At 34.4% G+C, this 24416-nt stretch overlaps 3 protein-coding genes across 3 annotated transcripts; all 3 read right to left on the bottom strand.

The window, feature by feature from the left end:
- Positions 1 to 222: 222 nt before the first annotated feature.
- Positions 223 to 3947, bottom strand: LOC104093008 (uncharacterized). Its single transcript, XM_009598712.4, has 2 exons — positions 3818 to 3947; positions 223 to 1668 (listed from the first exon to the last, which is right to left on the bottom strand). Exon 2 carries the CDS (start codon positions 1642 to 1644, stop codon positions 724 to 726), a length of 921 nt encoding a protein of 306 aa, XP_009597007.1. The 5' UTR covers positions 1645 to 1668; positions 3818 to 3947; the 3' UTR covers positions 223 to 723.
- Positions 3948 to 6673: 2726 nt separating this feature from the next.
- Positions 6674 to 9841, bottom strand: LOC104093007 (uncharacterized). Its single transcript, XM_009598711.4, has 4 exons — positions 9632 to 9841; positions 8375 to 8530; positions 7904 to 8182; positions 6674 to 7490 (listed from the first exon to the last, which is right to left on the bottom strand). Exons 2-4 carry the CDS (start codon positions 8507 to 8509, stop codon positions 6864 to 6866), a joined length of 1041 nt encoding a protein of 346 aa, XP_009597006.1. The 5' UTR covers positions 8510 to 8530; positions 9632 to 9841; the 3' UTR covers positions 6674 to 6863.
- Positions 9842 to 13858: 4017 nt separating this feature from the next.
- Positions 13859 to 23737, bottom strand: LOC104093005 (uncharacterized). The gene is made up of 6 exons (XM_033655324.2): positions 23415 to 23737; positions 17259 to 17367; positions 17049 to 17179; positions 16852 to 16926; positions 16579 to 16725; positions 13859 to 14134 (listed from the first exon to the last, which is right to left on the bottom strand). The coding sequence occupies exons 1-6, from the start codon at positions 23673 to 23675 to the stop codon at positions 14018 to 14020; spliced, it is 840 nt and encodes a 279-aa protein (XP_033511215.1). The 5' UTR covers positions 23676 to 23737; the 3' UTR covers positions 13859 to 14017.
- Positions 23738 to 24416: the final 679 nt, after the last annotated feature.

Below are 24416 nucleotides of genomic sequence, written 5' to 3'. Positions count from 1 at the left end.
GATTAAATTAATTCACTTATCCATAAACCATGTATAAATTCACTTGTACCGTTTTACGGGTAAACATAGTTTTTGGCCATGTGAAGAAAGGCAGAGATCATTACCTCTCTCTTCATTATTATAGACGTACCACAAAGAGGGAAAAGAGGAAAAATAAAAAGGAGCCCAACGATAGCCAGACTTCTAGAAAATAAAGATAGTTTCTTCACAAAACAAAAGGCATTTCAGAAGCTCCTCAAAGACCTAAGGGTTATTGTTCATCATCTTTTGAAATAAGATTGAGACAAATGTATCGAGCATATACAAAAGGAGAGACAATGGTGCACCGACACATTCCTTTACTGTGCATAATGTCACATGCAATGAATAGTGCAGCCCTAGCATAGCTCAAATATCAAACAACAAATAGGAATTCCCTTTGATAAATATAGAGACTTTAAGAAGAAAAACAATGGGAAGACCTTATTTGGTCCGAGTGGCGGTTAAAGAATCACCATTTCACCCTCTACTAAGACAAAGATCTTTAACATTGTAGAGAAAATGACTCCCTCATATATGGGTGGGGAGTGGGGACACCTTACATTCTTGAACCGATAACCATCTTCTGGAGCTGATCTACCGCTCTGTTAAACTAGCCATCAACACGATAATCCCTAGAAAATCAATGTACAGAACTGCATGGCAAAACCATTCGGTTGTGTGTTGAAAATGCTGTAGGCCACGTTAGCGGAAAAACTCAACATGACCAGCAATATCCCTGCACAACATTTTTGCCTCGCTTGCCAACTTCAAGCTTCTTGAAATCACAAGTCCGGTTTTTTTATGTGTTGATGTTGGTTTATATAATTTGGCATCCTCCTCATTTCCCAATGAAAGAGCCTCCCTAGCAGGAACCACATTTTCCCACCAAAATTCCCACAAAATTCCATGCATTAACTCCCAATAACTCCGCTCTCTGTAGACACGGAATATTGTGCTTCCATTTGGTGTCCAGCAATACACATCAACCCAATCTCTGTCCATGATTTCCATTTGTCCCTGCACCTGAGGCATGTAGTAGAACGGCATAGTTTCCCATGGCAGCCCCTTTTCTGGCTTTCCTTTGTTATATGGGCATTTCACTTCCAGGATCCCACCCCCCGGCAAGCATCCAAGGAGACCATCCGGAGAGGCACCAACCCAACCCAATCGCTCATCCGAATGGACTGCAAACCCAAGTGAGCTCACATCGCGGCCAGTGATGCTTTTATAGTGCTCTATGGCTACTGCTTCCATGAGAACACCCCAATCCATGGCACACCTGCTAGCAGATTGAATCAATTGGACATCTGGAGAAAATACCTTCTCATGCCAGAGCTCATTTCGTCGATTCCCTTTCCAGAATCCTAAAGCAGTGCTGAAGGTGCTTGTAGTCAGTTTGTCCTTGCGTAAGGCAAACCACTCATCAGAACGTTGTGGAGCATTTGATTGGGTCAGGCACGCTGTCAAAACATGTGATGGTGGAGGATAACTGATGAGAGGAAAACTTGGTGTTGCCAAAGTTGAGAAGCTCCTCAAGAAAACAATGCCGTGATAGTTTCTGCCAGGAAGTGGCACCGCTGCTTTCTGAATGCTGCTGAATCTAGAAATGCAGGCATTTGTCATAGCTGATGGCTAACTGTTTCAATCCTGCAAATCAATAAATAAAACCATGAAACACATGCAGAAAAACAGCTTGCTCGACAGAGCAAGTTTAGACTGTAACTCAATGATCGGGAAAATGGTCAAGGCAAGACAAGAATTTTCCAAAACTAATTCCTAGATCATTTTGGTGTGAACAAGACAGTAGACAAAATGAAATTTTTGGAAACTAATGGAGGATACTGGTAGTGGCGATTTTGTTTTTTCCTAATACATATTAAATCAAACTAGCTCAATTTAAGGCAGCAAAACAAACAACACTACTTTTCCAATCACACCGCGAAGGCAAACATTTAGAGAGATTCTTTTCCTTCTTTTTTTTTCTTTTTTTTCTTTAATAAGAGAGTTTCTTGAAATTCTCAATTGCTGTTTTTTCATTCAATTCAATTCAACATAAATCCGAAAATTCATCATCCAGCACACTCTCAAAAAACATCCAGGTCTAGGGACAGGACCGAAGGTTTATGCATGGAACAATGGCCTTCCAAGTAGTCACATCTTGCACTCCCATTAGAAATATGTATGAAAGACATGCATATGCATCAATTACCATTCTTATGTTTAAGAATCCTATTTGACGAGAGTGGAGCTTGAGCAGAGGCGGATTTATAGCTCAAACCATGGGACACGTGAACCCATGGTCTCTCCGTCAAATTAGGTATTTTATGTACGTATTTTCTAGAATTGGTCTAATATTATCTATTGGCACCCATGCCCCAAAAAGATTGAATGTTGCACTTGATTGAATATTGAGTTATTTACCCAGAGGATCATGGATCAATTCCCACTTAATACATTTTTTTTAGTAGTGCACCCATGTTCAAGAAATCCTATATCCATCTCTGAGCTTGAGAGCAATCAAGAAACGAGGGATTTGGGGAGCTTGCAACAGGACAAACAAACTATATAAAGGAAATTTTTCCTACTCTCATTTAGTCATATTGATAGAAACTATCCCGTACCAAATTTACAATTTAGCAAGAAAAATGTTTTAGCGCCCGTTTGGATGAAGATTGTCCCTGTTAGGTCAAATTCAAAGCCTTAATTTTTTTCCCACCTATTTGAATATGCTTAAAATTTTGGATTTGAAAAACAGACTCAAATCACAGCTTAGTTTAGCTCTAATTTTGGGATTCACTCCAAATGACACTTAAAAATGTGAATGACTCAACTGAACTCTAGAAGTTTGAGGTCGCCTTTTGAAGTCCAAATGTTTCCATCCAAACAGACCATTAAGCTAGCATTTCGCCATAGATTCCCAAATTTATTTTGAAAAATCTGATTTGGGTGAAGTTTGGTTTGAAGATGAAAATGTGTTTGAATTTCAAAACATATTTGTCTTATACCAACAAGTTCTAAAAACTATCACAAATACCCAACATTACCTTCATCAATAACATTCATTATATTATCGCAAACCATAGTCCTAAACATAAATAAATTTGGTACAAAATTATCATTTTTAAAATGAACTACATAATACATTATCAGATGACCGAGAAGACGAAGCAACATTGTTACAAAATAATAAATGGTGGGTTCTTTTATAAAATACAAAAGTTTGGGGCAATTTTTAAAAAATGTAATAGTAATATTTTGGGCTGGTTTTGGGATTTGAGTTTTAGGTTTTGGGAATTTGTCAAAATATGAATAAAATTTATGAACAAACATGTATTTGCCAAAAAAAAAAACCAAATATATTTTGGCAAAATCTATGGCCAAACGGGTACTAAAGATATACACCCCACTATTCAGAAAAAGTTCAGATTTCAATCTTATCTTTTACATACTCAGCCAAATTAAACTAAAAAGAATGACTTGTGGAAAGGGATACAAGGTGTTTGAATAATTGCCTATGAGAACATCTTTCCAGTTTTCGTGAAACAAAACTAATGTTATTATCCTAGAGACAGGAAAAGGAGCTCAGAAACAAAATCTAACAAAAGGGTGTTATTTTTTGCTTATAAAAATGAAATAAATCAACGGGAACTAAAGAATCCCACATTAAACCCTGCAATAAGGAGACTCTCCCAAGAAAGGGTAATCTGAAAAGCTACTCTTTTCTAACCAGTTGAAGGTAAAAGGCTTATCAGCTTAGAAGCTGGAATTTCGAAATGAAAGTAGCTGTTGAAAATACCTGCATCGGAAGGCGGGAAGCGGGTCGATGGAGCTCTATCCAAGATTGCGGCAAAATGTGGAAAAAAATGATTTTTAGGCAGACCACAGTCCACAAACATCTCTTTTAACTGTTGAGGTAGCGTAGCGGTAAAAGAAAATGAAAATCTATATTCACTATTAAACTTTAACGGCAAGAAAATAACAGATTTTAGGTCACGTCTAAGTTTTAAGCATTATCACATTACTTTTGTCACTATTAATTCATTGGGATATTTTCCCCTTTAATTTGAACTAAACTAACCAAATTTAACAAAACTTATAATACTAGTATTGTCCAATTATTTATTTTTATATATGCCTAAGGACTAAATTAAATCTACCTCTATATTTTAAGAAACGGTAAAGGGTCAAATATACTCATTTATTTTCGAAAATGGTCTAAGAATACCCCTCGTTATACTATTGGGTTATCTATACCCTTGCAGTCATACTTTAGGTTCAAATATACCTCTCATTTAAACGGAGGGACACGTGTCATCGTCCTGTTGGTCAATTCTAAATATCTTCTAATTAATTAAAAAGACTCATTAATCATACCCGAAAAGTAATTTTTTTAAAGCAATTTTTTTCTAAAAACTGGAAAAAAACTGAAATTATTTTTTTTTCCAGTTTTTACAAAAAAAACTGTTTTAGAAAAAACTAAAAAATATTTTATAAAATAATGTTTTTGAAAAAATTAAAAATAAAAGCTGAAAAGTAATTTTCTAAAGCAATTAAAAACAGAAATATTTATAACTAAAAACTGGAAAAAAAAAATATTTTTTCAGTTTTTACAAAAAAAACTGCTTTTAAAAAAAGCTGAAAAATATTTTCTAAAACAATATTTTTGTAAAAATTGAAAAAAAAAAATTCTAAAGCAGTGTTTTTGTAAAAACTGATTTTTTTCCCAGTTTTTAGTTATAAATATTTCAGTTTTTAATTGCTTTAGAAAATTACTTTTCAGTTTTTTTTTAGTTTCTACAAAAATAATGTTTTAGAAAATATTTTTTAGTTTTTTTAAAGCAGTTTTTTTGTAAAAACTGGAAAAAAAAAATATTTTCGTTTTTTTTCAGTTTTTAGTAAAAAAGTGTTTTTAGTTTTTACAAAAAAAAAATATTTTTCGGGTATGGATAATGGGTCTTTTTAATTAATTAGGAGATATTTAGAATTGACTAACAGGACAATGACACGTGTCCCTCCGTTTAAATGAGAGGTATATTTAAACCCAAAGTATGATTGTAGGGATATAAATAACCCAATAGTATAACGAGTAGTATTCTTAAACCATTTTCAAAAGTAGAGAGGTATATTTGGCCATTTGCTGTTTAAGAAAGCATTTTTGCCTTTTCCCTATAAACTTTTCTTTGAAACTAGATACGCGAAAGGAAAATAGAAAATAAAAAATTGAGAAAAATAGTTTTCTTTTCTTTTGTAAAAGATATCTAAGAACAAAAAATAACCATATGCTAGTTTATAATGTATGAATTATTTATGCAGTGAATAATATATAATAAGATGATTGTTATAATGCATGAATTGCTATGCGGTAAAGTATAATATAAGAGGAATGTTATATAGTTTTACCGATTTTAAGTATGTTTTGTATTTAAATATTTTTATTAACTCATTACTAATATACATTCTTATTAACACATTATTGTCAACCAAACACTGCATGAAATTATACATGAATTATTTTTTCTCTTATATGATTAACCAAACGCCCCATAAGTTGAGTGGGAAATCATTCTTCATAATCCTTCTAATTAAATACTATATTATGTTATGCAAAATTTCATGATGGGATTATTTCTTCAATCACTCCAACTAAACGACCACATGGAGAGATGATCAAACTCCCTTGGGTTCTTGTGTTTATCGAAAAGGGGTAGAATTTGGTGAACCAAATTCAAAAATGATCTTACATCTCCAATTAACTTTTGGCAGACCAAACGAATAAGGAAAATGAGAAAATTTCCTAAGTTGAGACTACTTTGCCGAATAAATAGCATTGAAATAAAGTGCAATCAGCTTTTGTGTTACACTTATCATTCCACCATTAAGACCAAGTTGATCATAAGGATGGCAATAGGATAGAATAGAACTGAGTTAAAAACAGATATACAGTGTAGGGTATTAATAAGTCTTTGCGGATTTACACGAATTTACCCAATTAGACAGGAATGCGGGGTGGGACATGATAAGCCTTCGCGGGTTTGCTCCGCGACCGCAATGTACCTCACCGCTTGCCATCCTAAAGTTGAGCCAGGGAGGTGTGACCGTGGGGAAGGATGCAAAAGAAGCAAAAAAAAAGAAACATAGAATCAAAATTTAAGTTTTCCTTTAGGAGAAAATAATACAAGGGCACAATAACAAAAAAAAAAAAATATATATATATATAATTCCACAAGTGGGAAAATTTTTACTATGTGCCTCACATACACTAATTTGGGTCTAAAGAAGGTAGTGTGTACACAAACCTTACCCCAACTTTAAAAAAGTAGAAAATTCGTTTTTAATAGGCTCTCGGCTCAAAGAAGGATTAAAAAAAAAAAGCAGTAGCGCCAAGCAGTAAAAAATAATACATGAAAAATAAATTTAAAATAAATAAATAAATAAACTGAATGACTAAAAATCAAAATTTCAAACTACGGCACATGTTGTAGGTTGCAAAACTGCTCAGTTATGCTATCAATTACACTTTTAGTACATCCATAAAAAATTGTCTCGTATTTTCCCTTGCATTAACGAATCTTCAACGTGTGGGTTGACAATTGCTAAACACAGAAACTTTGACATTCAGACTAAAGCTCAGATAGAAAATCACTTTCACGTATTCTGCTACAGAAAACACACTCAAATTTTATAAATATATCAACTGTGTCAATAAACGAGAAACAATGCTCAACCCCTCCTTTATTTTTCAATTGCTGAATGTTGTATGCTGATAAAAAGAAACATAAAGAAAAGATAGATCAAATGCGACCTCATGAAACATATCATTACAACATCAACGATTCCAAGCATCAGCTAAATACACTGGTTGTTGAAGCGGGGCCAGCAATCTGCAGAGGACCTTTGCTCCAATCAACAATCTCACCGCAGTGTCCACCTCTAACTCCACTAACCACGAGTTGACCGTTCGCAGGAGTTGAGTTTTCAGTAAGTATCAATTTTTTACTTGCAACGGCTTTCAGCCTATATCGTTCAGCCCTAGAGCCTATGACTTGTCCCAAGATAGATGCTGCTATGGTAAATGCCATGGCCGCTTTAGGCATCAACACAGACTTCCTGAGCATTCCAATGAATGGTACAGCTGCATGTACAGCTGCAAACCATGATGGCGAAAATTTTTCTGTGTGTTCTCTCCATATGCCTAAAGGAATATTTGCAGCCATGCCCATAACACCAATCACTAAGACTTTTGCAGGTAGAGGTTGTGGCCGTAAGTTCTTTGCGAAGGCAGTCTTTGCTAGAGCAGCACGCGCAGCAACTATTGCAGGGGGGCACCTGAGGTTCATACCAGGAGGGGGCTGAAAAGCCTTTGCCACAAGAGGAAGGACATTACTCACTGCACGGTAGGACTTCGCAATAGGACAATTCCCACTCTGCAACCACTCATTGCTTAGCGCTTCATGTTTTGAGTCTCCTCCCTGAAATACCAAAAGGGGTAAATTAGCAAAGAAGTTATCAAGTTGAGCTCTGGTTACCATTTACGAAACCTTTCCTATTTTTTTCGTGATAGCAATAAAGAGTTCCTTTTAGATGGAAATGACAAAAAATTTGGAGTTCAAATAGTTCAGCAATTTTGACATATGGCTAATCCATTAGAATTAATTTGGATCAAAAGTCAAACATAGTTTTTTCACTAAATACATGTCATAAAACATTTGGCATAATCTACAGTTACATGATTGCTTAAGATGCTTGGTGCAGAATCTCGACTCTAAATTCCACAATTCTAACGTCGATGCTATTATAAAAGATCTTTTTCTTATAAGGAATTATGAAAGAAGATCTTATAATATGAAGCTCTTTATGATTCTGAAGTAAAACCAAAACGTACCTTGGAAGAAGAGTCTTTTTTATTTGATTTGGAGTTCAACTTCTTCCACTTCTCTGAGAATGCATCAAAACCAAAAGGACCTCCAGATCCAAAAGCCGAGAGGCTTATGGTAGCTGCTTTTGCTGCCAGAGGGTTGAAATTAGGTGATGCAGGTGCAGCATCGGGCTTCATGGATGATCTCCCCGAAAGTGGAACAACACCATTCTGCCCATGGAAAAGCCGGAATGCCATGTCAAAATTAGGACCATCCTCAAAGATAGGACCTTTCCCGTCACGTACCTATGCAGATGCAAGGAAAACATTGAGCTCACACTAATTCGTTTGACCAAAAACAGCCTAACCACCAACAATTTAGCGGTATACTAAAATAAGAACCCATTAGGAGGAACAGTTCATCAATATGTAAAGCATTGAACAAATATAATATGAAAAAAGCTATATCAACAAATCATCCAAAAATTGAGAACTTACTGGAAGTGGGAAAGCCATGGAGCTTGAGAAGGAAAAGTTTGTTGGCTCATTGATGTTCCGCAAAAATGGGCACCTAACAATATCTTGCTGGATAGTTGAAGAATCATCATTTACATTCCTAAAGAAAAAATCCATTCTACCGGAAATGAAGCTAACCTACACAATTAGAAAAGAAATTTAAGCAAACGAAGCTTCACAAATCCTTTTCATCAGAGCAAGCAAGATCAACAAATAATATCACAAGAGCAACCACCTTTTTAATAAGATCATGCTTTAGGAAGTCAAAGCTAAGAAACAACAAAAGGGGGAGAGCACAACTAAAATCCATTTAGAACTATAATCCCTAGAAGAGCCCCTTTAATGATTTTCCGTAAGGAAAAAACAAGCAACACAAAACAACAGCTGAAGTTTAAAAAGTACAATTCATATAGGGAAAATCTAAAGGAATTGATGTAAAATAGTCTATTTGACAAGAGAATGCGCAGAAATTAAGGATAAAAAACTATCAAAAAGCTAAATACGAAATGATCCTCCTCAAAGAACTTGATACTATCAACAGAAAACAATAAGCGCAAAAAATGACCAGGATGGCTTTACCTAATCTAGAAACATGTAATCTGAAACAAACATGTGCAACCTACAGCTGAAACTCTACTAAAAATCATGACTATAGGAGGTTCAAACAAACAGTATCCATTCTAGTATAACGTAAATTGGAGAGGGCCAGCAGTACAAGAGACCAATACATTCAGTTAGTCAGATCTTATAGACAGAAAATTTGGGATCTATTTCAGCACCAAAATTTGATTATTGTTTCAACAAACAAGTACAATTAACTTACTAGTTATTAGAACAAAAGTCTCATAAAAAATCCTATAAACCAAACCTAAGTCCTCCAAACACACATTGTTCCTTGTATCAGAGAAGCAGAACAAGTACAATTTTTTTGTCTAATATAACCATTTCCTAAGAATTCACACAACAGTATATCTAATACCATAACAAAAACGCCCACAAACGATAACAAAAAAAGAGCTAAATGAAAGAAACAATAATTAGCTTCAGCTATAAGATATGTATGCAAGTCAAACATCAATAGAGATCAAAATTCAGCTAAAAAACACAAAACCCCCATTTCTCAATACTAAAACCAGCAACGATCAGCGTCAAATACCAATTTACCAAATTTGACCAAAAATTTTAGCCCAAAAAGGAAAAAAGAAGACTCGTAAAAACAATTGATGAAAGAAAAAGTACCTTAATAATAAACCACTATGCAAACCCAGGAAAAAAATTAGATCTTCTGAAAAGGGAGAGATTTAGAGAGAGAAGAAGAAGAAGAAGAAAAAGGAAAGGATCAAATTCAAAGGGAGAGGTGGGAGTGGTTTATGGGGTAGGTGATAGGGAGAAGAGAAGAGAAAAGGAGAGAAAGTAAACGACGCCGTGTTGAACACACGACAATGTGGAATACACCCAACACACGATCAACGCCGGCTTTTAGGAATAACTACTCTCTTACTCCTACTTTTTTGTTAGGAAAGTTATTTACTACCCTTTGCTCTTTCTATATTCAATAACAATAACAACGACGAGTCCGTTTCCAACGACAATAAGAGTCCGTTTCCAATAGAACATCGACATCCTTTTTTTCAATAACTCTCCATCTTGGTCTTGGGTGACTCGAACTCGAATTCACAACTTCTTGATTGAAAGTGGATGGTGCTTACCATCTTTCTATATTCAACAAGATTACCTAAAATGTTCTCCTAATTAACATAGTATTATACTCAATACAACTAGTAATTTGGAAAATAAAATAAATAATCTTTTATAGCAGATAAATCCTAAATGAAACTAAATGGGGTTCAAAGACTTTATACTAGCGAATGGGGAGAAAAATTTGGAGTTAATTTTTTATAAGAAAATTATTTATCAGTTAAGATTTATTACTCTTTTTTATTTTTGTAATTTTTTTTGTTTTTGTCATCTTTATTGTACTAGTAATAGTTTCTAAAATTATTTTCCTTGCAATATATTGTGATTTCTCGTTGTCATGGCCTGATTTAGGTAACAACTTCAAAAAGAACCACATTTGAGTACTTCATTTCCATCAGAATATTAATATACCTCTCCAATTTTTTTAAAATAGTCAAACTATTTTGGGATAAATAATATTAAATATTCATGTAATTAATGGTCATTTCCTATTAAGAATTTTAAAAAATGCATGTTTCAAAATATATTTGTTCTCTTTTAATCAAAGACGTGAATAGAAATTTTCAACAAGAATGTTTATTCTCTTAAGTTTCATAAAATTGAATAGTATATAAGAACTTAAAATTTTGCACATGTAATTTTGATTTATCTTTTACTAACTATGTTTCAATATATATGATTAGTTACTGATTTATCTTTAGTTTTTCAAAACTAAACACTCATAACACCTAGTAAAATGGAAAATATTATTCAAGCTAAATATTTGTAGGATTTTCATAGTGTAATTATTTTGTTCTAAAATACATGGAAAGTATCTGCAAGTGTCATATTAGAGGGGGATTATTAGTGTAATTTACCCTTGCTATTTCATTCATGCTCATGGATGAAGAAATTTGTTCAAATATCGTAATCCTTGTTTTGGTATGAAACCAATGCATTTAATTTGATGGTGATCTTAAATTTTCAGAAACGATTATACTAGTATAATCCAATGTGAAATATTAATAAAGAAAAAAGCACACATGTTTATTTTGATTCGAATATTTTTCAAACAAAGTTTTTTATGCTTTCTTAAAAATACTTGTCACGTAAGCATTATTTTTCTATAATTGTTGAAGTTTTATATTTTAATTTTACAATATGAGGTGAATTCGTTCCTCAAATTGGTCAACATAACCGTGTGAAAAAATAAAAGAAATAATTCAAATTGAGACACAGGGAGTAATATAAATAACAAGAAATGAAATCTCAAATTGTTTAAACCTTCTAAAAATGTAAAGGTGTATACTATTGGAGGAAACACCTACTTAAAGCAAATACGGAGGGAAGTTCCTACACATTTAGTTTTACATCTCAATAATTCTTTAATATAAGATATTGTGACAAGAGTAAATCAACTCAAAGTTTGAATAAATAGCAAGGATAAGGTGAGCTTCTCGAGAAATGGGACATATATATATATATATTACTTTTATCATTTTTGAAAAACAATTCCTGCAAAATAAAATATCCCTTTTAGCTTAGAAAATGAACATGAGACAATGGAGTAAGTTTGTCTATCTTTCAACAGAATGCTTTTTCTTTCTTTTTGCGTACCTTTAATTTTTTTTCAGGAATGCATTGCCTAAAAATTAATCCAGTAGGTTAGAAAAGAAGCATGTAGTAGGTAGTATGAATTAAGTTGGCCATTGGAAAATATTAGGCACACTATTAAGTTTGGCAAACTAATACGAGAACAACTAATTCGTAGAGACTGAAAGTCCATCTAATAATTTCATAGGAAACTGAATAAACGGAGTTCATACACACTTAGGTAATTAAAAATAAAACTCTTGCCCTAGAGTTGACACACCAAATCATATTGCAAGTTTCATCCCTTTTTAAACAAACGGGTTTGTTTACCAAAGTCTTAATTTTCTCTAAATTAAAATTTCAGATGGCCAACTAATATTTGCGCTAATGTGACAGGTCAACTACCTGAACAATAGAGATGATATGAAGCCATTAACATAATAAAATATAGTATATGGTACTATACTTAAAATACTAGAACAAAGTTGACTTCATCTGATTTATTTTTTACCTATGACTCAGACAATACTCTCTTTTCATGAACTATACTCAAAATACTAGAACATATCTTTTGACATTGTAAATAATAATGAAACAATTAGTTTATTTTGACACCACTTTTGAATTTATCTTAAAGACGTATTCTTGTAGTGTTTTGAAACATGAATCCGATATTGTGATAGCTAGCAGCATTACCTTGTTACGTCCATTACTATGTGGTTCATCTGAATATCAAATGTTCCAAAAATTCTATAGAAAATGTCAATTCTGTAATTTTCAACATTTTGTGCCGAATTTTGGCGCATGTCTCTCGCACTGACTTTTCGTAAACAAACTTCGCAACAAGAGAATTGGTCAAATTTACAAACACCCAATCCCTTCATACGTGCACCAAAGGGGGTGGGAAGGTATGTCAAGGACATTGTCAAAGTTGGTAAGACGACTAACCACGAATCTTCATGCAAAATTTTGGCAAGAGAACACGAAAGTCAAAACATTTAAGAGCCAAATTCAACTCAAGTTACTCATACCTATTACTATAGGTTACATATCTCGGGTTGGTTCGGATTTTCTAATTACCAAACCAAACCAATTGTATCGGGTTATTAAATCTAAATACCAAATCAAACCAATAAAAGTCGGATTTTTTAATTTCGATTTTTTTCGGATTTTTCGAATTTTTTTTCATGAAGTCTTCATAGCACAAAACGTAAAATTTGTGCTCCAAATATTTCTTTAATCCTAGTAAGACAGAACTATATAAGGTGTTTTTTTAATAAAATAACATAAATATGAGATGAGTCATGGCATTGTAATAAAATATTCAACAATAAAGATAATAAAATCGCATAAAATAAATATTATTAATAAGCCATAATTAAAACAAACATAATTTAAAACTACGACTAATAAGTATTATTATTTACATGACTAACTACTAAAAGAAAAATAAGTTATACATTTTATCTAAACCATAAAAAAACTAAAAAATAGATATCCAACACTATTTTCATTTATAGTACAATTGAATTGAATGTCTTTTATTAGCATTAATATTGATTTGATTTTGGTTTACGATTTATTTGAGTTACTAACATTTATGGACTATAAAACTTATTGGAGCATCCAAAAATTATAAGCACAAGCTTGAAATAATACGTTAAAAGATAAAACTATAAAAAAACTTAAGAAATATTTATAAACTACACTACAATAAATATGTTTAAGCATTAAATATATTTAAAACATCTATATATATATAATGTCGGGTTGGTTTGATTTCGATTTGACTTTTTTTAGTTAAAACCAAACCAAACCAAATATGGTCGGGTTTTTTTTTCAACACCAAACCAAATCAAACCAAACCATAGTCGAATTTTTTTTCTCGGTTTGATTCGGATTATCGGGTTGGTACAGTTTGTCGATTTCATTTGTACATCCCTACCAATTACCTAATGTCCACCTTTTGTGGCCCATCTCAATGGGCTAAATAAGGAAGAACGTGCGTATATTTAGCTTAAAGTCAAAGTTGACAACTTGACATCTAATAAATCTGCCAGCAAAGAATAGTTGTCCAGTGACGTGAATGTCCTTATGATTTTTAGATACTTCCCTTTTCCAAAAATATATGCTTCGTTTCTGGCGGCTTTTCCTCTATCACTCTATTATTCTAGTTTGCTGAAAAGATAAGCAATCTAAAGGTAGAAGATAATTGATTTGAATAAAGCAAATATACTAGGATTTCTCTAAACTTGATCTTATGCACAAAAAGAATTGAAACAATTGGTGTTTTCTCCTGGCTGATGGCTAAGGCCTCTGACAAGAAAGCTTAATTATGCAATGAATAATCAAGATTCAAGAATCAGGCTTGTCTTCTGACCTCTTGTACTCAGGCTTCAGCTCGTAAGTGCCTTGATGAGCGCCCTTATTATTGTAGATGCAGAGAAGTTTGAGCATGTCTTTCATAAATTGCTGCAACAAGACAACTAGGTTAAATAGAAGAAAAAACATCTGCTAATCATTCTCATGAAACAATAATCCATCAGAAGTGAACACCAGACTGTCGGTCTAAAGTAATCAACACTTTGCAGCTTCTGATTTATAATTGGTAGTCCTGTTTAACTCCACTGGTTAAAGGGGAAACTATACTAACAAGTGAACATGGCAGAAACACTCTTCAAGAAAAGAAAAAAAAAAATCTTCTCTGGTAAGTTTATGCTCGAGGAAACTTCACGATTACGGGTGTCTTTGGTACGGAGGAGAACCCTAGGAAAATGTTTTCCCATGGGAAAATAAATGGCTTCTCACATATGTTCTGGTGTTTGTCAGGTGAGTAGAGAATAACTTTTTCAATGTTTGGTTGGCCAGACCATCTAACAAGAAGTAGTTTCCAGTACTCCTACTCCAACCCCACCCACAAAACAAGATATGCATCCATTGTGGTTGCGGATCTATGTTACGCGGACTCTCCAAAATATTACCGCACCCGTATCAGATCCTCCAAAAATGCTCTACTTTTGGAGGATCTGACACGCACCCGGTGACATTTCGAAGAGTCCGACCAACATAGTTGCGGATACAAGCTGTAGAGAAAGTGAAATAATTTGCCTAACTCTTGCAAGCCCATTCTTGCAATATCGATATAGGTGGGAAGGGAGATGTTACACAAATGTGCAACTATTCTAACTTGCAAGATTTGGAGTATTTCATCTTTTCTTTTTTTGGGAAAAAAGGGGGGGGGGGGGGGGAGCGGGCGGGAGAGTACAAAAAGGAGAGCAAAGTGAAGTTTTGCACATGGCCAGTCAGGATTAAGAATATGCAACTATTCAGCAATGCACAGTAGTCAGAAGTTATGAGCGTGTGTCTAGCGCCTGAGATGTGCATGGAAAATGACTTCCCCTAGCATGCCAGGGAAGTTGTTTTCCAGCATTTTAAGGAAAAGTAATCTTAGGCCAACCAAATGGGAAAATTGTTAAACATTTCCCAAAATATATTTTCCTCCATACCAAACACATCTACGTCTGGAAACAATCTGAAAACATTTTTAGGGGTGAGAATATACTCTATTAAGTTTTTTGCCTTAGACAAGTTAGTGCACATAGATGAACATTAATACTAGCTAAGAAGAAACAAATATGTAATACATCAATCAACTACTCCGCAATCGCAAATCAGTTGTACTATATGGATCCTTTATATCCATTCCCCTCTATTTAGGTCAATTTCATTCCAATACTTAATACTTGACTTTTAAGACAAAATTAAGAGTTATCTAAATTTCACATCTAAATTTCACATCTGTCCACGAATAACTATCTCTATGCTGAAACAAGATAATCTCTAATAATTTGCTAATTGCTCCAACAATATTTTGATTTATATGTCGTTCGGAAAATGCATGACTCTTCTCATGCATAATGTCTACTTAACCCAAATAGCTAACTAATCTATTCTTACTCCTAGGCACTTATTAAAAGCAAGGGCATTCTTATTGTAGGGCCCGCACCACGCTTAAACCTTGTAAAGGAGAAAGTAACCTGCTCGATAAAAATTAACTAATAATATTACAGACAATCAGCAGCGCGCATGAAACATTGTTTTAAAGTTTAAAGGACTAAACCATAAATGAGATGGAGATCTGGTTTGAGACACAAAGATGTCCTGCATCCAACAGAATCAGGCACAGTACTAGGAGATTGATAGGGCCTCGAAGCAAAAAAAATATAATCTGCTAAACTTCCAAGGCAACTGAAAATAATTGAATCTGGTGGCATATGATGATATATTAATCCAAATGACAATATCAAGTACACCTGAAGTAACTTGAATTTGAGTATTCGACAAGGTTCAACAAAACCATGAGATGTATATTTGGATTCCGGTCACAGCAAGAACGATAACAGCCTTATTAAAGAGGAGCTATGGTAGCTGTTTGCTGGTCTATTTCAATGCAGAAAAATAACAGGATACTTCAGTATCAATTTCTCTTAAAACAACATATATGGATTAGAGTTGTGTTTTTGTCTTACATTAGTAGAAGGTAATCCTCTGCTCTATTTTCCACTGGTAAAAAAAATCCTTCTAATGAAAATAAATAAATAATTAACAAAAATAGTCAAGCAACATGGTCAGTGAAGATTCATATAGCCGACTAACTTGTTTGGGACTGAGGAGTAATAGTAGGCCGTTGTTGTAACAAAAATAGTCAAGCAAGCATAAAATCTAAATTTAGGTTAATCACAAGAACACACGGAGAATGATGCTCAACAGCTCTTTAGTACTTTGATAAGCAAGCAACTGTGCAAAACAAGATCCAGCAATTCCATCTAGACCATGAAAGTACTCAACTGATGAACGACATACTTTAAAAGAGGGGCAAAGGAACAATTGGGAAATTGAGCTCTAAGCAGACATACCTCAGGCTGGTCCGTCTCATGGACCAGCTGTTTCAGTGTCCAATTTGGTTGCCTCTCAAAGAGTTTAAACATGATTTCTTCCATTTCATCACGGTCCCTCCTTGTTCTTTTCATTTCTAATCCCTTACTTGGTACCTTCTTCTTATCCTGTTAATTAAAGGTGGTTATTTTAACTTTGTGACCTAAATTTGATCATATTCACACATTCTATCTTTGTAGCCACAAGATTAGATGCTGAACACAAAAGATTAAACATTAGAAGCTGAAAATTACTGCAGATCCAGAAGCCTTAGTAGCAAAAAATCCAGGCATAGGCCTCATATGTCTCGCATTATCGTTGTCAATAACCTGCGAATCAGAAAAAAGCAGGTTCAAAAGCAACTAAAAAAAATAAATCAATATATCCAACATCGAAGTGGCTATACAAATAAGCCAATATCCAACCAGGAAAAAGGTACTAGTAACCGTACCTGAATCTGTCTACTTTTTGTCATGTACTTATTGGTCCTCTCACGGCATAATTTTCCGTAGTTCTCACTGTTTTCATGATGAGGCTTCATATCAAATTTTTGGTATATCTTTCCTTCCACAGAAAGCCTTCCTACAAAATAGAATTTTCATTCAGCATGATGTGAAATAATCTCACAGATGCAGCTGTCAAACCATTAAGAGGTCCTCACCTTGAGCTGACTCGGAAAATATAGACATCGGAACAAAATCTGTAGACATGTCCATGGAGTAGAGAGTGGGCATGTTTCCAGATGAAGTGCCAGCCAATTCCATGGTAAACTGGTCATCATGCAAATAATGTATGAAAATTGGAAGGAAAAAGATATTGATAGCAAAGAGGACTGGCATGCTAATAAATTACTGCAACTCTCTCCTTGACCTGAAAAGATTGACAGATGAAATGAAAAACGACTGATGTTACATCAAAAGCATTTTTCGCAAGATCTTATAAATAACAGAGCAGAGAATTTGTTGACTATTTTGTAAAACACATGGAAAGTCGGTTGCATCCTAAAGCACATTAAGCCCCAGTCCTTGAAAGAAGAAGAGGAACTATTTACTCTGTCATAAGGATATGGAAAAACGTATATACAATCGATAATATAGAAAAAAACAAAGCTTGCACCATTCGTTCTTCTTTAAAAAAAAATGAGTAGAAGGTTTTTTTATTAAAAAGCTCCTGAACAGGGATCTTATTTCTTACAGCAGAAGGGTTAGGCCCTTGAGGCCCACGGAGAGCGTGATATATCCAAAAAGCAAACATAATCAGAAACTTCCGGACATGAGACTTCTTTGAAGTTCAGGAAACAACATTACATGGAATAGTTTAGATAAGAGATCCATATTAATGGTACTATACAATATGCATGACGATATCAAATAACAAAGCATGTAAAGAGAAACATATTCTCACATAACTACAATTGCATTGCTGTCACAGGCTTTACGCAATCGATCTGATTAGATAGATGTCCCTTCCACATAATTAGGAAGTGATGGATGATCCTCACTTTCTATCCTATCTGAACCAGTTCATAAAAGATTTGAAGATCTAATTTTGACAGTACAAGTATGACTGTGCTGTCAAACAATGCAAAATACTTCTAAAGATGATTAATTGTGGGAAGGGCACGTCCCTTGCATGTTCAACATGTCCCGTGTTTTACAAAGGTGTGGGAGTCTTTCAGAAGAATCTGGTTTCATAAGCATAGCATACAATCAGACATTTTTTAATGAAGTATGGAGATTCACTAAATAGATATCAGACACACCTATCTCTCCAACTCAATTCATCAGCTATTGCCATGTCTTTCTTCTTAAGTACTCTAGGTAATGCTCTTGATATACTAACACAGATAAGCTGTAAAAAATAGGAGCAGAGAACCCACCAGGTATAGGAAAGGGGAAGAAAATGAGAGAAATGAATCAGCAATCTATTAGGCTATGTTTACTGAATTCTATATAAACTATGTGTGAGAATGCACGGGAGAAAAATCTATTTATTAACAATGATACAATGAGCCCTATATATATTACATATTCTACTCCTACTACATATGGGACCAGGACATATTCTACTCCTACTACGTATGGGACTAGAATTATTTATACATAACTATCTAACAATATCCGAGATGTTGGGGTAACTTTATTTTAATGCTAGTACATCTTAAAAAACACAAAATCGTTGACTTCCTTGTGTAGGTAACTATTAGACAAATTAATGTCATTTCATTATAAGGCATAAGGAGAATACTGAAAAGGGAATATAAAAGATGCACAAGGCTCTATATTACAAAAAAAAAAAAGCAGACATCCACACAATGACGACCTTTTTTTCCTTTTCTCCAACAATATACAGAAGAAAAGGTAATCTTCCAATTAACATTTTCTACATTATTAAAAAACTGTGAGTTTCACTATTGAAAAAAAAACATGTGAGTTTCTTTTTCTTCAGATTTAACATCGGGATAGAAGCCATTGGACCTCAAAGAGACACAAAATGATGGACCAAAAAAGAAGAAAGTGAAACAACATTACAGTGAAACATTTAGATAATCTACATCCTTTGCTTCCATAATGTTTGCACTTTGAACACATGCCATCAGATAAGTACACTCCTCAGTTGTGACGATTGCACTTTGGGTTTCATCCCAAGCGAAAGGCACATTGTAAAAGTTATGTTTGACTCCATGAAGCTAAGGGGAATGGTAAAGGATAGAAGACACTCAATGATTTACTTCCTTTAAGTGGATTACGGCACTTTTATTCCAATTGTTAGGTAGGGTCGGAAGGAAAGAAATAGAAAGATACTTCTCATCCAGATCAGCTTCAGAGGGGGATGAAAAGAACACGAAAGGGTAATAATCCCTCCACTTTTATTCCACTCTCTACGAATTCCATACCAAGAGAAAAAACCCAGACCTCCTTTTTATTTCCCCTGCTCCCACACAATTCTTTCTACCCAAACAAAACGTGGCAGTTCATACTTTTGAGCTCCAAATAGCTCTCCGACAGACCGACTTGCTGGGACACTTATGCAAAGATAGCAGGATATGAAGGTGTCAAAATAATTCCATCTTGTAGTTATTACGTCTAAACCAAGTGGTATTATCATGTGTTGCACATTACGGGTATAACTGAGCGAACAATTGAATGCAAAATCAATATATCATATTCAGTTTTGAGATGCAAGATAATCCTAGTTTGGCCTTATATCTAAATGTTCTAGATCATGTGCAATCCACTTCCCAGCTCAATTACTGCACTTACTTGTACCAAATGCATTTAAAAGCTATTGGACAAAGTATCACATGAACCACTCAAGAAAACATATACTAGGACAAGTATACGTGAATTCCTCTGTGCAACTTCTCTATCCATGTAAAAATTTATCCGGCGGAAGTTTACGTGAAACCAAGTACCATGCAACCAAAGCTTAACTAGTCCCCTTCCTGGATAGAGAACTGAAAGCATTTTGAGCAACCGAATATCTACACATGTTATGTATACCAGATACACAAATAATCCATCATACATACACAACTACATATAAATCTCAGAGTTTAGTCCCCCTTCAAACCAGATTTTCCAGCCAGAAATCTGCCATAGAAGTTTAATTACTTGAGCTCAATCATATGAAGGAACTGTACTATAGTAGGTTTAAGAAACACACTATCATAACCACAAGCACTGCCCTTCAAATGGATTGTGCATGGTGTACTATGCTAGAGGAGCACTTTATTATTTTAACCAAAGAGATGTGCCAATATAGAATGTTTGACAAATTGTACTTTGGATAGCTATACCGGTAAAAATGAGAAAAAGAATCAGCATTGTAGCAACAAAAAGAAAATTCTCAAATTACTGATTTCAGCAATATCGTCTTGTTTGAATACTATCAGAGAGTGTTATAGAAGTTATAGATCACCAAGAAAAAGAACATAAAAGATAACAGTCTTAATCCATACTTCTGTAGTGAATAGAAAAACCTCTTTGCAATTGCCTCTCGTATATCCAGTTACAATTGTTGACATTGCTTAAACATAGACCATAAAGTAACACTGTCCAAGTAACAGCAATGTATGTTTTTCCATTTAGAGCACACTTTCAGGTCCTTCTCAACTTACTATAAACTTATTTTTGTGGCATCTAGCCTAAGTAGCTAATAGGCCCTCAATTAGTTTCTACTGATGGATTTGTCCACAAACAAAAGTAAACTTATAAGTTCCTGCTTCAATCCATAGCCACTGCCCCCCTCCCCTGGGGGAAATGCTGCTGTTAATTCTATCTTTCCTCTTCACCTTTTTATAGCTTTTCAATTATCATGCATATTAGTTGAGCATTTCACTAAAAAAATGCTTCATCATGCTATACATTTCAATAAATATATTTTAAGCTTTATTCTTCAACATGTGCTTAAAGGAGACACAAGAGGCTGGAGTTTCCTTGATATGGTAGTCTTTTCCTTAAAGAAAAACAAAATTCCTTGCAACTTGTTACCTTTTCGAAAACTAATGGGCAAAATTATTTGAAAAAAATTAAATGGGCAAGATTAGTGGTTGCTGGAGCAGGTTAGGTTTACTGTGTAATTATTTGTTAATTGTTCCACTCACCATTTATTTGAGGAAAATGGAAGTTGTTTATATCCATTTTATTCCAATGAATAGGAAATAAGAATCAGGAAGTTACATAGCAAGAAAATGGAATAGACATATGTGCTCTTACACCCCAACCCCAGAAAAAGGAAAAAAAAAAGGGCCTCTTCTAAACAAGAAATCAGTAGATGATACATCAGGTTCATCTCAAAACTTGCTGAGATATCATATTTTGTTATACAGGCTCCAACTCAACAATGACACTAAGTTCCAGCATATACACCCATGGGGTAAAATGACCACTGCTAGAGAGAGATCGAGTATAAAACTGCAACCAATGTAAACCAGAAAACATAGCTTCTTAATATCACTCCTAAGTTAGATTCCACTTCAACATTGTCTACTAGATGTTTAGCTACCAAAGTTAAAGGAACAAGAAGGTTAAACATCTATGGCCCTTTACTACTAATCAAACAATTCATCACCCGTTATCAATAATCAAACATTATATACCCATGGGACAAAATGCAACTGTGAGTTCCTCTAAGAGATCAAGTATAAAATTGTGACCAAATTTAAACTAGAAACATAGCTTCTCAATATCACACCTAAGTTATATACCTCTTTCATATTGTATACTTGATTTATAGCTACTAGTGTTAAAGAAACAAGAAGAATTAAACATTTCATGGCCCTTTATTAATGATCGAACAATTTATCATCCTTTATCAACAACCAAACAATTTGTTACCTCACTACAGTCACATTACTAACCTCTTAGAATCGTAAATTTCCTTCTTTGAATTTACATGATATCTGACACCATTCTATGCTTTTAGGAATTAAAATTAATTAACGAGTTCAGTTTGATATTTGCTGTAACACTAGTTAAATTATTCAAAAAAAAAATTAATATGCTCTTCCATGGTAATTAACATCTTAAACTCCTCATACAGATGAATGCAAAAACATAATTATCCAAGTCCTCCTGAAATTTCAATTCAAATCAAAAGCTGGAACCTTGACAAAATGTACGTGCTCCCTCGTAGTTAGGCTGTTATTTTGAGCCACTAGTTATAACTACCATTTGACTTCCTTAAAACCAATTGAGAGTAAATGCGAGTCCAGTTGAGAAGTTAATGCAATTTCCTCCTTTCTCTTTCTCTCCCTAAATTTTTCTTTCCTTTTTTCTGATTACACAATAATCTGGTCCATTACAAGAGTTCTATCAAAGAAAAAATTTAATATATGTTCTTCAGAAGCACTCATTTCCTTCCCTGTTTCAGTATATCATTTGATATCAGAGTCTGTTGATTATGGGAGAGTAATCGGAATCAATGGTAGAAAACACCCGCTATAGGGAACTCTAGCGAGAAAATTTGATGGCAATACAAGGTTGATGGATGAACTTTGAAGGATGACTGACGAGAGACATGCTTTATCTCTAGGAGATAAGAGAAGTACTGATTCCCCAGTTCACATAGATAAGCCCACTGATGGATGCGCAGCCTTCTAATGTTAGTGATAACACTCCCACCAGGAGTCATAGCATTGTGGTCCCACCCTTTGATGGCATTTGGTTAAGCAAGTGGCTCTATCATATTGAGTAGCTTTTTATTGGCGACACTATTGCACTGGATACTTGTTACCTCCTACCAACACAGATACGGGTAACTCTCCACCACCAAGGCTTAGGCAATCATAGTAAGTAGCTATTCTAGGTTAATTAAATACGTACTTAGTATGGGTAAAGTACAAGTATATGTCTATCTGGTATGGGTTTTATGCTAATCTTTAGTCTATTTGAAGAATGCCCACAGAGTATCCACACCCATCGCAAATCAAACCCCTCCCCCGGGACCAGAAAAATGTGAGACAAGCAAACTAAGCATTCTTCTAAAAGCTTCATACATCTAAAACCAACACATTCAATCAAAGAATCGTAGAAAACAATATAAACCCTACAAGCCGCAGTTAACTGCTCATCAGAAGACCAAAAAGAAAAACTCATATAACACCCCCTTGGAGTGTGGCCCTTCCCGGACCTTGCCTGATTGCGGTATGTTTGTACACCGGGGCTGCCCTTTTATACATACAACCGACATTGATAAAGAGTCCGCAATGGAAAAAATAACGACAAATTAAATATATTTTTTACAAAAGAAGCAAAACAGAGGAGACTAAAAAACATAAACTTCAATATTAATTTGCACGTGTGTAAGTAGGTACCTGAGTAGCATCATTGGAGAGGAGAGGATCAACGGCGACGACGACTTTAGCGACAGGCGCAGGAGAAACAAAGGAAGAGAGGCCGTCATTGTCAATGTTAAGAGGATTTGAAGAAGAATGTAGATGTTGCTGGAAGAATGTGGAGACAAGGGTAGGGCATTTCATCAGCCACACATTTCTGTCCGGTTTATTCATCTCCAAATGGCTGTTCATCGTCACGGCTGCGCTCTTGAGGTTGCTTCCGCTGATTTTCTCCGCCATTTGCGATTGTCGTGGTGCTACGCTATACGGAAGTTGGGGTTTTCGGATTTTGTGAGCATTTAAAGGAATCCTCTGTAACGAACCATGCAAGATTTTTCCAAATTAAAAATAATAATAATGCTTATATGGGAAAATAACGCGAAGGGAAAAAAATTAAAAGGAAAAGATTCTGGCGGAAAAACATTTATAATATCGAATTTTTTCTTTGTTATAAATATATTATATTGTGCATGTACGTACTCCGTTGTAAATAAGTTTCCTCAAGAATCTTATCCATATTAGATGTCGTCGTAAATATATTTATCTATTTAGTACTCTATTAGAAATAAGCCTCCTCAAGAAGTATATCATTTCGGTACTCCATTGTGGATAAATATTACTCCCTGTAGAAGATTATCTATAGCTGGTATAATAACAATTTACAAGAGGCTTACACAACAGCTTGCAGTAGAAGTTTACAAGCATCTTATACAGCACCTTGCAGTAGCAACTTATATAACAGCTAGCAGTAGCAGCTTACACAACAACTTCATTTTTTCTATATATACAGGAGATTTCAGTTCATTATGTACATCTGTTTGAAGTTGAATAATATATCAATCTCTCTCTATACTTGTCTTTGATTTATTTATCTTACTGTTTTTATTTTATAACACGTTATCAGCACAAGACTCTGCCATTTTGAGTACTTACTTCGAATTTAATTTCTATTTCAGTATTCATCTTCGATGTAAGGCGATG

Source organism: Nicotiana tomentosiformis, chromosome 5, assembly GCF_000390325.3.
Source record: "Nicotiana tomentosiformis chromosome 5, ASM39032v3, whole genome shotgun sequence".
Classification (NCBI taxonomy): Eukaryota; Viridiplantae; Streptophyta; class Magnoliopsida; order Solanales; family Solanaceae; genus Nicotiana; species Nicotiana tomentosiformis.
The sequence above is the reverse complement of the archived record's forward strand: the minus strand, read 5'-3'. Positions and strand labels throughout refer to the sequence as shown.

What these genes read in the sequence shown, in the direction of transcription:
- LOC104093007 (XM_009598711.4), bottom strand. Translation starts at nt 8,509, where the DNA reads ATGGATTTTTTCTTTAGGAATGTAAATGATGATTCTTCAACTATCCAG. An exon ending in CCATGGCTTTCCCACTTCCA is followed by an intron (nt 8,183 to 8,374) that starts GTAAGTTCTCAA and finishes GCATCTGCATAG; the next exon opens with GTACGTGACGGGAAAGGTCC. An exon ending in AAAAAGACTCTTCTTCCAAG is followed by an intron (nt 7,491 to 7,903) that starts GTACGTTTTGGT and finishes TTGGTATTTCAG; the next exon opens with GGAGGAGACTCAAAACATGA.
- LOC104093005 (XM_033655324.2), bottom strand. Translation starts at nt 23,675, where the DNA reads ATGGCGGAGAAAATCAGCGGAAGCAACCTCAAGAGCGCAGCCGTGACG. An exon ending in TCTCCAATGATGCTACTCAG is followed by an intron (nt 17,368 to 23,414) that starts GTACCTACTTAC and finishes CATGATGACCAG; the next exon opens with TTTACCATGGAATTGGCTGG. An exon ending in CAAAAAGTAGACAGATTCAG is followed by an intron (nt 16,927 to 17,048) that starts GTACGGTTACTA and finishes TCTGATTCGCAG; the next exon opens with GTTATTGACAACGATAATGC.
- LOC104093008 (XM_009598712.4), bottom strand. Translation starts at nt 1,644, where the DNA reads ATGACAAATGCCTGCATTTCTAGATTCAGCAGCATTCAGAAAGCAGCG.